The sequence below is a fragment of the Lissotriton helveticus genome, chromosome 4_1 (assembly GCF_964261635.1).
Source record: "Lissotriton helveticus chromosome 4_1, aLisHel1.1, whole genome shotgun sequence".
Lineage (NCBI taxonomy): Eukaryota > Metazoa > Chordata > Amphibia > Caudata > Salamandridae > Lissotriton > Lissotriton helveticus.
This window is the reverse complement of record NC_136063.1, coordinates 1885459731-1885472220: the sequence shown is the minus strand read 5'-3', so window position 1 is coordinate 1885472220 and position 12490 is coordinate 1885459731. Positions and strand designations below refer to the sequence as shown.

Here is a 12490-nt window from a genome sequence, read left to right as displayed (position 1 = left end):
CGCCACGCATCAAGAGTGAAAGAGACTGAGGTATTTGGTGTCTGTATCAGTGCCTCTGGGCAGAGAAGTAGGCCATTAAGGGGAATGAGATGTACAATCCAATCTTCTACCGCCAGCTGAGGCATGAAGGGCGTCGGGGCTAGCAGTGTTATGCATAATGGGCTTGTGCGCATAGGTAATAGGCCTCAAAGTCAGGGACATCGAAGCCTCCGACCGCACAAGGTAGAGTCAGCGTGGACCACCTCAACGGTGGGTTCTTATCCCCCCAGAATAACCGACAGAGTTCCGACTTCAAAGTTTTAAAGAAGAACGCACCCGGATGGTACGGGATATTGAGGAAAAGATATAGGAACTGGGGTAGAACCACCATCTTGATAAGGGACGCTCGGCCCGCCATGGAGAGCGGCAGAGCGATCCAACGGTCAACTGCGGCTGTGAGTTTTGTGATGGCTACTCCGTAATTAGCGCGGAGCGTTTCATCTTTGTCGCGTGATATGTTGATACCTAGGTAGCGGAGATCTGTCCGACACCACCCGAGCTGATAGTCAAGGGGGAAGTCGGGCACTGCGTCGGTCAGAGGGAAGAATTGTGATTTGGACCAATTTATGTGTATCCCCGACATCCTACCAAAGACTACAAATTCTCGTAATAAAGAATTGAGGTGGAGGTCCGGGTATTTGACATAGAGGGTAATGTCATCGGCGTATAAAGACACATCTATTTGGCGCTGGAGGCACTGTACCGCGCCCGCCCGATGCAGCTGACGTAGTCTGCAGGCTAGGGGTTCAACCGCGATGGCAAAGAGGAGGGGGGATAGGGGGCACCCTTGACGCGTACCCCTGGTAATGGCGATGGATTGTGATAGGCGACCGTTGATGAGGACCTTCGCAGTGGGTTGTGTATAGAGTAGCTGGATCCAGGAAATAAAGAGTCTAGGAAACCCCATGTTCGCCAGGACAGAGAACAGATAGGGCCATTCGACAGAGTCGAATGCCTTGGTGGCATCTAGGAAGACGGCCGCTACTGGTAAGTCGGAGTGGACTGTGCGAAGCAGGGAAAACAGGGTGCGAAGGTTGTGCGATGTAGAGAGACCAGAAACAAATCCGGCCTGATCAGGTAGAACAATCCTAGTCATAAGGAGGGACAGCCGGGTGGCCAATACCTTCGCTAGGATCTTAACGTCGCAATTTAGGAGGGAGAGTGGGCAGTACGAACCGCAAGAGCCAGGATCTTTGCCTGGTTTCAAGAGTGAGGTAATGACTACTTCCCGCATAGAGCGTGGGAGGACGCCATCGGCCAGCGACTCCTCGTATACCTCTCGGAGGACAGGGGCCATTATGTCGATATAAGCTTTGTAGAACTCGGCGGGAATGCCGTCTAGGCCTGGTGCCTTACCATTCTTCAATGACATGATGGCATCACGAATCTCATCAATTTCGAAGGGGGCGGCCAGGAAAGCCCTATCTCCATTACTGAGCCAGCACAGTGCCACATCTCCGAGGAAATCAGAATATGGCGCATCAGCCGTGGTAGCAGTAGTGTAAAGCACGTGGTAGTGAGATGTAAAGGCTTCGAGTAGTGCATCTGAGTCCCTAATGATGTGGTCTTGGTCATCAGTGAGTTCTAGGATAATGTTGTGGTCTCGTGGGGCGCGTGTAAGAATCGCAAGTGCCCTCCCTGGTCTGTCCCCCTCGCAATACCTTCTGGCCTGCCAATGTTTCCCCCGAAATTTTGCTTCCCTGTTAGCCTCTTCCTCGTACTTCGACAGCTTGTCTCTAAATTCTACGTGAAGATCAGGAGTATCATCTTCAACCATGCGAAGTTCTAATGCCCTAAGTTATTTGTGTAATGAGTGGATAGTGTTTCGTATGTCACGCAGGACCCCGAAGCTTTTAGAGATACAGTACCCCCTTATGGTGACTTTGAAGGCTTCCCAGATGCATTCGACTGAGTCCACAGACCCCCTGTTCCTGGGAAAAAAAGCGGCGATTTCCTCCCCCAACTCAGCTCGGAACAGACTATCCAGCAGTGCCGCCGGCTGTAATCTCCAACCTGGCCTAGGGTTGTCCCATCCCGGGATGCGTGTATGTAGTAGGACTGGGCTGTGATCAGAGTATGTTCTTGGTAAGTGTGAAACCCCCAGAACTTCCGAGGTGACCCCTTTGGAGATGAGGAAGTAGTCCAACCGTGACCATGTGCCCATATGCGATGTAAAGTGTGTGCCTTCTCTCTGGATCGAGTGTAGGTGTCGCCATGCGTCCACTAGGCCGCCCTCTGTGATGATACCCTCCAGAGCCTCCCTGGTCCTCGGTTTATAATGATGTGCTCCATCTGATCGGTCCAAGTGAGGTATTAGTGCCAGGTTAAAGTCTCCTCCCCATATGATATGGCGGGATCCCACATCCATGACCTTGCCCCAAAGTGTGGTAAAAAAGGAAGGCATATCTGAATTGGGGGCATAGCAGTTTATGAAAGTAATTGTGTCGTGGCCCATGCGCCCCCATAATAATGCATAGCGTCCCTCACCATCCAGTAAGTCTCCATATTTATGGAACGGCACAGTACGTTTAAGCAGAATAGTTACTCCTCTAGCGTATGTGGAGTAGGAGGATAATGCACGGAGACCAGCCCACTTGCTTGCAAAAGTAGCTCTGACCCTTGGTGACAGGTGAGTCTCCTGTAGCATGGCAACGTGAACATTATGTCTGTTAAGATAGGCAATCACATCACGACATTTTCTAGCATTGTTGAGTCCCCTAACATTCCACGAGATGCAGTTCAATTGCGTATCAGACCCTAAGCCCGCCATAGGAAGCCACTCATCATTGCACCCCACCCCAGCAGTGGCGAGACAACAGGCATTGTACCATTTACAGTATATAGTCGACCGTAGTGCTTTGTGACTTGATTACCTCCCTCGTGTGTGAACTGTGTTTCCCCAAACAAACCCGCCCCCCCTCCCACTACTGCATCCCAATCATGCGAGCAGCCACCTGTCCCCACCCTCTTCCCCCCTCCCTTCCCCCTCCCTTCCTGCAACTTTGACCTCCCAACATTGTGCATGGGGGACACCCGAAAGGGAAACAACAACAATAGCGCACAGCCACTACTCCCGCCAGCCGGCCTCCCAATCTGTACCGCCCTTGGTGGAGGTTGGGGCAGGGAGAGCGGTCCTTGGGATACGTTACCATCGGTGAGTTTAAGTAGTCCAGTTCAGTAGTGCAGGGTTTATGTCTCCCGACCTCTCGAAGCAAGGGTCGACGGTTAAAGTTTAGGTCAGTAAACAGTTAGGGCACTCTGTGATCATGTGCTCATTGCTCCTCCGCTGCTGAGGAAGGGTCATCTTCCTCCAGTTCTGCTTCAGCGTTACGACCACCCCGCCGGACCTTGCTGATTGACTTCAGAAAGTCCTCAACTTTTTGAGGGTTTGTAAAGAAGCGATGTTTCCCCCGGTGGGTGGCTCGCAGTCTCGCTGGGTAGAGGAGGGCGTATTCCAGCTGAGCCTCACGTAGTTTCTTTTTGACAGGAAGGAACTTTCGTCTTTCTTCTTGCACTAAAGGGGTGAAGTCAGGATATATGGAAAATGTCACTCCATTGTATTGCAAAGTTTGCTGGGTCCGGGCTGCCCGCAGTGCGACATCGCGGTCGCGATAGTTCAGCAATTTAGCAATGATCGGTCTGGGCGGCAGTCCGGGCTTGGGGACGGGGGCCAATGACCGGTGCGCCCTTTCTACAATAAACTGCGGCGAGAAGGCTCCTTCCCCTATCGAGCCCTTGAGGAGTTTTTCAATGTATATTTCCATCCTGCCTGTGTCTCTGGACTCCGGAACGCCCGTGACGCGTATGTTGTTGCGTCGACTACGGGCCTCTAAGTCCTCGTTCTTGGCCGCTATAAGTCGGGGCAAGTTGTCCATGCGAGCCAGTTGTGTGGTATGGGACGTAGTGATGTCGTCGTTGTCCGAGATTCGCTGTTCCGTGGCTGTAATGCGCTCCTCATGCCGATCTACCTTATGGACCAGAGTGTCTAGTCTAGCGGTCATTCCGTCCACCTTCTCCACCACCGTGGCGAACCCCTGTCTCATCTCCTGGAACAGGCGGGGCAGATCAATGTCTCTGGAGGGGGAGGCAGCAGTCGATGAGATAGCGTCACTGGGCCCCAATTCAGCAGACGACGACTTTGTACCCTTCTTGACGCCATCAGAGCTGATTTTAGTTTGGCGATTTTCGGGGTGCACCATTTTTGCCACCGACCGAGTCCCCACCGCCACCCCGCGTATCACCGCACCAGCACCCCGTAAGGCCGAGGACACGGGGTGGGTCGTCGTCCAGAGGCAGGCAGATCCAGCGGCAGGGGACCCAGCGCCAGATCACTCAGCGCTCAGAGGGGTTCCCGCAAATGGGGGTGCGATCCCCTCGGCCCTAATCCACGCCCCCAAGACAGAGAAATAAGGAAAAACGTGCAGAGGCAGGACACCGGGGCCCTGCGGCGGAGGACGCGGCCCGCGGGTAGACTTATGGTCGGCGGGTACGCGCAGAGGTCCGAATCTCCGATCAAGGGATATGTCCGCCTCAGGCACCAGAGAAGGCCTCCCAACTTCTGTGACAACCAATCGGCCCCTCAAAGCACTGTAGCGGTAGGCCTCGGTAGGCGCCCCAGAACCGTGATGTCTGCAGCGCCGCCCGCGTGGCAGGGTGATCGTCCGTGCCTAGGAGCGGTAGTTGTCCATGCCCAGTGCCCTCGCCACGCGCGTTGCGACCTGTCCAAAACTTAGCCCCCAGCAGCACGCCCGACAGAGGGGAGAGCACGGCCAGTCTAGGAATCGTTGCTCCTCACCTTGCACATAGTTGCAGCAGAAACGATGGCCTGTCGGTAACTCCTGGCGTACGCGGGTGCCGCGGCGATGGTCACAGTACCTCCCCCGCAGGCCTCTTCGTTCCCCAGGCCGTACGAGGAGGGCGGCAGCGCCCACCAGCCTCAGCGACCGCGAGCGGTAAAGCAGTCGCTCAGGTTCAAGCCGGCAGGTTAGGCAGTGCACAGCTGGCCGTAGCTGCAGATTTCTGCGCCCCAGGGGTTCAGGATCAATCAAGTCCCGGGCGCCGGACCAAGAGCGCCGATCAGGCCCGTCGCCTTGTGGCAAGCCACGGTCTTGCTTAGTGTCCTGCAGCCGGCCACCTCGAGGGATATGCTCCGGAGGCTCAGCCGGCTAACCCTCCGATGCCGTTTACAGCGGTTACTTCTGCTCGAGAGGGCCGAGCTTCGGGTCGAGTGTCAGAGACCGTCCACTGCCTCAAATAGTGGTTTGTTTTGTGAAATTACTCGCCGTTGGCAGCAAATAATTGAAGGATTAATGTCCAAGGAACGGGAGCTGCTCAGCTAGGCAGCCATTCCGTTTGCGCACCCTCTAGCGCCCCCATATATTTTGCTATCTGAAATGCAAATGCTGTATTTTATGGTCCAATGTAGGCATTCCCAAAACTGGCAAGCTGATTTTTGGGGACAAAATGATTACACCTTCTTATTGTAAAGCAGATTTTTATGGGATATCCCATAATGAGTTAAGGAGGCTCGTTTTGTAGAGGCCAACCTCTTTTTCCAGTTTTGATTCGTGTTGCTTTAGCAATCTACATGTTATGGAACTGCTAAACAGAATTACAGCATGTGTGTTTGTCGCTAACACAAGTACTTTAAATTGGTTACACTCAAGTAAGAGCTTTTTTATTGGCACAGGAACTAAACAGGTTTTATGAAATGTAATATTGTATGTGGCCTGTATTTCTATCAGTCACATTGATGACCAGAGTGTGTGATTCCCGAAAGCAGGATTGTGCTCTACCTGGGCTGTAGTTGTAAAACTACTAGATTGACACATGGGAAGGAAAAGTGCTTTTGCCATGTATGAAAACCTACTATTACGTTTAGCTCTGTCCCCCCTAATCGTGCCTTGTAAGCCTATAATGCTGGGTGTTCAATATATTAAAGTGAAACATGCTAAAAAAGTATGTTCACAGGGAATAGATGCAAAACGCTGTTTGTCTTTGTATAGATATAGCTTTTTTTCCAAGAACAGGCCTGTTTGGAAATTAACGAGAAAACATTACATAACTCAGCTCGAGAAAATGCAGGCAAAATCATTTTAAGTTCTTTCGCATTTGCTTTTAAAATCCAGCTCAAACGTCAACACTGATTTGTGAAAAGATTATAAGAAAACAACTTCTAAACATTGACCTTCGTGGTATTTCAGAGCAAACTGGTTTAGAACTAGTTTCCCCACTAGCCACGCTCCTGAGATTGTAATGTATATGTCACGCAAGTTGTTAATGGCAGTTTTTTTATATGACAACAGAACTGCCTCTGAAAGCAGGAAAGCTGCAGTGTGTCAATAGTGACCTATTGGCAGGGATTCGTCATCTGCGAGGACAACACAACACAACACATTTTAACAGCTATTCTATCTGAAGTGGAGATCTCAAATAGAGGTCTCAAGAGCTGACTGACATCAATGGAATGCAATGGACGTGCTGAAAAGGAGGTCTGAGTTCCTTGGGAAAGCTTCCAGGATTGGGTGTAGGGAAGTATCCCATCACAGAGTGGAGTACAGGATAAGACTGGCATATGAACAACACATCCCCTGAACATTCCTAGATCATATCAAGAAGGAAGATAACTCTTCCTGACTGCTAGGGAAAAGAAGTCTAGGCACTACTGGCTCACGCGGCCATCCAGAGACAGGAACTCTTTTCCAATCATCAAGTGGCTGGCCTCCACAGGCAAAAGGCTGCCATGCTATAATGAAGGCAAAGCTGGCTTGACACTGAAAGAGTCCTGGCTGGAGACAGATTTGGTGTTAAGTAGCTGTCCCTGAGCTCCGGGGTGTCGTAGGAGACAGTTAGAGGCACTTCCTTAGCACAAAAAGAACCAAGACAAAATGCTAACGTTACCTAGGGAAAATACACCATCGACGGATATGATAGGCTTTTTCATCCTGCTCAGAGCTTTATGTAGTAAGATTGGGTGGCTGTCGGGGATCTCAAAATCCACCAGAGTGGCGGCTGCACTGAAGGTAGAGAAGTTTGCCAATTGGGCACCCAGTTTGTTTTGCCATTCTGCATAGTCCTTTCAATTTTTGCTATCACTAGAACAATAAAGGATTTTTTTTAACTTTTGGTTGGAAACGTAGCAGCATTTAACTGTGTCTCTAAAGTAATTACAGAGCACAACTCAATAAGGCAATGCAAAATACCAACACCACAAAAACTTTGCATGGTAAAACGTAGCATAAAAACGGAATGTGACACATCAACAATAATGCAACACACACCAACACAATGCAATATGCAACACGAAGACAGAACAACAGCATTCCAGCAATACACTTTAAAAATCAGCACAAAAGATCACAATTCTGCCTATGACAACTCAACTGATAATTTATAAAGGTGTTTCGCGTGTTGGTAATTGGTTTGTGTTGCTTTGTTGTATTGATGTATTGTTGCATTGCTGAGTTGCATTTTGTTTTGCCACTGTGTTATGTTGTGTTGTTCTGTTGCAAATTTGGTATTGTGCTGTAGGTTATAGGTTAATATATTGTTGTGTTGTTTTGCTGTGTTGTGTTACTGTTATTGTGCTGTGTTATTGTAATGTACTGTTGTGGTTTTGCCAAAGTGTTTTGTGATCCGGCCCTTTGTCTATAGCACGTGATACCAACGGTGGTAGGGCTTGATGTATTGTTGGAGATTGTCTTTGGAGGATTTCATAGATGTGACTTACACTTGAGGTGTTTTTGAGGGCACACGTTATAAGTACTTAACTTGCATTTTGGATATTATTGAATTTTTACATGCTTTGTTCATGTTTCTTTTTTAGGAACTAGAAACTAACAACATTGAAAGCAGCACAGATCAACACAATCCAGAACGAGAAGTGTGGTCTAGTAAAACTGACTATCTTCTGTCATTGATTGGCTATGCTGTGGGATTAGGAAATGTTTGGAGATTTCCCTATCTGGCTTATAAAAATGGAGGAGGTAATGTACTTCCTAATTACTTTTTTAAACTGCACATATTAAACACAGTCTCCTCACCTTTTTGTAGCAATGTTTCTAAAACTCACCATTTGTTAGTGTATTTGTGTAGTGTATATGCCTGCCTAAATTCATTTCTGAGTGTAATTTAAATTCACTAATCCTTAAAAAAAATCACATACTACTCCGTAAAAAGGACAGGCTGTTCATTCATAATGTCTGGGCACCAATGAATATGCCAGAGCTTTACCAGCTCAACTTTGACCCTTCTCATTTTGTATTCTGATAGAAAACTTGTCTTCAGCTGTATATTACTGTCACCAAAGCACCACTTTTAATCAGTGGTGACTCTAGAAGAGAACACTTTGGACCACAGATAAAATTGGTGGGGCCACCTACAAAGGTGGGATGTCAACCTTGATGTCATCAACTAAGTCACTGAACATGTCATGATCTACGTAATATGTAAGGTCATAAGCAGTGCATGGCGGAGTTACAAATTATAGTTAGATCAATAAACTACAACATGAATTTAAATTTTTTTGGGTTGTAGAATGTTTTATCTTATTTCAACATCTAACTATAACGTTACTTCAAACTTGATTTTTTGCAGTGAATTTCGAGTTTTTTTTTAACATAAGCTAGATCCTATTCCCATATCAAACTATACCATCACTTCAAACTAAATAAATATATATATAGGTCCCATGAGAAATACCCTTTAGCCAAAATGAGTTGCATAGAAGTTGCTGAAATAAATTCACAGCTCTTGACTTGTGTCTGCGTTTTGTCTTTCGTGATTCGAATGACTGTGCTCTAATTCAGCCGGCTGCCCGAGTCCACCGCAGAACGCTGTTGTAAGAGGTCCGGAGCGTACGGGACTTATATATATATATTTTCTTTTTTTTCAAACCCTTCTTCCTGATACTCTCTGCCTCTTCGTGGTGGTGGGCTGCCGGCAAGGGCGCAAACCTTAAAATCCAGAACCACTCAATCCTTTCTTACTTCAAAAGATTGCGCCAAGCCCCAATTTTCCATCAAGCGTGCTTTATTAAATTAACAAAGTTGTGGCAAACACTGCCCGACGCGTTTCGGAATGCAAAGTTCCTTGGTCACGGGTCAACCAGGTGTTTACTAGTATCATATGATATAGTGCACACAATTACAAATACAAAAGAAGGACTACATTGCTGCCTTGTAAATGAGACTAACCAAAGCCACCATTTTGTAATAGTTTCAAAATAACTGAAAATGTTTTGTTTGTCTGTGCTGATTTTGTAATTTACTAACCAGGGTTAATGTACACACTCTCATATTCAAATACATTCAAAGGATAATAAACTGCATAATAATTAGTGTCTCATAATTCATGTTTCTTTCTCATGACACAAAACTTAGAGTGGTTATAACCCAAGTGGGTGAATACCCTGAATATATCAGTTCCCAATCAGCTCACACAATTCTGCCCCAGTGGGCGAGAGCTCATATTTCAGTTCATTATCTATCTTTGTTTCAAGTGGTTATAACTGGACTTCTTCATAACAGGGCATGTGCTCCGTCTCCTACAAAATAAATCAAATGTGCGCATAAATAAAAATGGTCTTATACCTACAATTAAAAACATGTTAAACATCCCAATTCGAGAGGCAACACAGCAAAATACTTTTGAATTCAATTAATTATAATACAGATGTCAAATTACACTTCATCTCAGCCGAGATGAACTGATAGCTCTTCATCTTTGTTGATGCCCCCTGGCTGCATGGTCTCATACTTGATTATCAGCCGTGACTCCAATCTACGCAACTCCTGAACCCTATTGCCACCTCGTTCGGAAATTGGGATTCTATCAAGAGCACAGTATCTTAGTAGATTGACATCCTTTTTATGATATTCTTTAAAATGACGAGCGATAGGATATTGTCTATCCTCGTTTGTAATCGCTCACATATGCTCTAGGATGCGTAGTTTCACTTGGTTGATAGTGCTGCCCATGTATATTCGTTGGCAAGGCCATATTAATGCATAAACGCAAAAGTCATATTTACAGTTCAAATGTTTTGAAATAACAAAGGGTTTCAATGTCCTGGATAGAGTAATTTGTTTACAATTCGGACTGTTTCTGCAAGCCTTGCAAGAAGTACACCTAAAAAATCCCTGAATGTTGCATTTGGGGTCTTTCTTGGTTGACAAAGTACTTCTGCATAACATATCCTTAAGTGCCGGACAACGTCGGAATGTAACACTTGAGTAACTCTCAATGTGTTTCTCTAGAGTCTCATCTGTGCCCAACACATGCCAGAATTTATTCAAACACTGAATTCGCCTGGTTACTGAAAGTAGTAATTAATCTTATGGGATCACTTTCTTCAGTTACCTCTTTTTCCACCAGTAGTTCATCTCTTTTTATTTTCTTAACTTTTTCACAGGCCTTTATGATGACTTTCTGAGAATAGCCTCTCTCTTTGAACCTACTCTTCATGATATTCATTTCTTCTGTAAAAGCTACGTCTGAGCTGCAATTACGTCTAGCTCTTAGTAGCTCCCCATAAGGGATGCTATTGATGAGATTGAGGGGGTGGCAACTTGTAGCATGTAAAATGCTGTTGGCCGCTGTTGTTTTGCGAAATAATTTACTTTTTAGTTGATTCCCATCAGTTTTAACAACTACATCAAGAAACTCAATGGAATGCTTGTCAATCTTGCAAGTAAATTTTAGACTAAGAGTGTTATCATTCAAGGAATCAACAAATTTTACAGCCTCTGTTTGATCCCCCTTCCAAATATAGAATATATTGTCGATATACCTGGCGGCATCTATTGCAAACCATGAGCGAGGAAAATGAATTGTCTATAGAAACATGGTCCGCCATTGTAAAAAAATTACCTAAGACTAGTACCAACCTGAGTGAGAAGGCTAATCAAAAGAAATACGGTCATTTCAACAAGACCACTTTTGTAATAAGAAGATGATTGAGGAAATCAATGAGAGCAGCCCGAGGTCATAGTTCAAATTCTCACGTCTGGCAAACAGTCCGACTAATAAGGAAACAATACAAGAAACAAATTTGGACAGAAAAAAAAGATCGAACTAATGATTTCTGGACCAAAATGCTATACAACGTACAAAAAATCGGACTCCAGAGCATTTTGGGCACAGGTAAATTCATTAAGCAGGCCAGTGCAAGTAATAAACATGACCTGTGTTACGGCAAAGGCTTGGGTCCAACACATAATTGATTCTTTTTCGATAAATAGAGTGATGCCGCCACTCGTAACAGAAAACAAAGCACACTCCACACCTAATGAAGAGAATCAGGAGAGTTTCGTTCCAGAACACCCAAATAACTCAAGTAATGAACAGCAAGGCACTGATCATACATCTGGCTCACATGTGAAACAAGAAATATTAAGAATAATAAAGAAAAGCAAGCAAGACAGTGCTCCAGGACCGAATGGAGTCCCTCAGGCTATCTATAAGGAGGATCCTCAGTTTTGGGCCTGCAAGTTCAACAGCTTGTTCAAAACAATAAACAACACAAGTCGGCTCCCGGAAAGCTGGAGAGGGGCGATTATAAACCCGATCTATAAAGGGGGAGACCGTAAAAATCCAGCCAACTACCGCCTGATAGCACTTATAGACGCTGAAGCAAAATATTATGCGTCATTGGTGCTAATTGATCTCATAAAATGGTCCAAAGTCAAAAATAAAATTCCAGCCAATCAGACAGGATTTCGTCGTGGTACAGGCACCATGGCCAATGCAATGGCGATAAGTATGATCGCCGAAAAAAGCATGCAAAGCCAACAAGCACTCTATTCTTGCTTTGTCGACTTTAAGGCGGCCTTTGACCGTGTTAGCAGACAGCTACTCTGGTCAAAGCTAAAGCAGCAGGGTCTGCCAGACACAATACTGAATCCTATAATGGCCCTGCATACGGATACTTGGATGCAGGTCGAGATCGATAATGGGCGCCGGTTAACCAGGAAGATCACCACTTATGATGGATTAAAGCAAGGCTGCGTCTTGGCCCCGCATCTTTTCAAGCTATTTATGGCTGACCTGACCACAAGGCGGGATGGGATTAATGCCCACCCACCCCGGCTAGGAATCTTACGGTTAACACATCTTTCCTACACCGATGATGTTGTCCTTCTCAGCCAGACTAAAGTAGGCCTGCAACGCCTTCTGCACGAACTAGCGGTATGCACAAAACAGAACCATCTTGAAATAAATACCAAGAAAACAAAGATCATGGTAATAACTCGCTGCCGTAAAGCATTGCCACTCTTTATAATACATAATAAAAACTGGAAGTGGTTGATAGCTATAAATATTTGGGAATACAACTGCACAGGCGCCTCAATTTCCCTACGCATTTTAAGGACATCGAAAAGAAGGGAATAGCATTGTTGTATGCTTTAAACAGTTTATCGAAGCAATTAAAAGGTCCGCTACTCAGTCCCCT

At 46.0% G+C, this 12490-nt stretch overlaps 1 protein-coding gene across 1 annotated transcript in view; it reads left to right on the top strand.

Annotated features, from left to right (window-relative positions):
• The window catches only part of LOC144829413 (sodium- and chloride-dependent neutral and basic amino acid transporter B(0+)-like), a 545621-nt gene that overhangs the window by 65966 nt on the left and 467165 nt on the right, over positions 1–12490 (top strand). The window contains exon 2 of the mRNA XM_078688536.1: positions 7865–8024. Coding sequence (XP_078544662.1) covers positions 7865–8024 — 160 coding nt within the window. The remainder of the gene's footprint in view (positions 1–7864; positions 8025–12490) is intronic.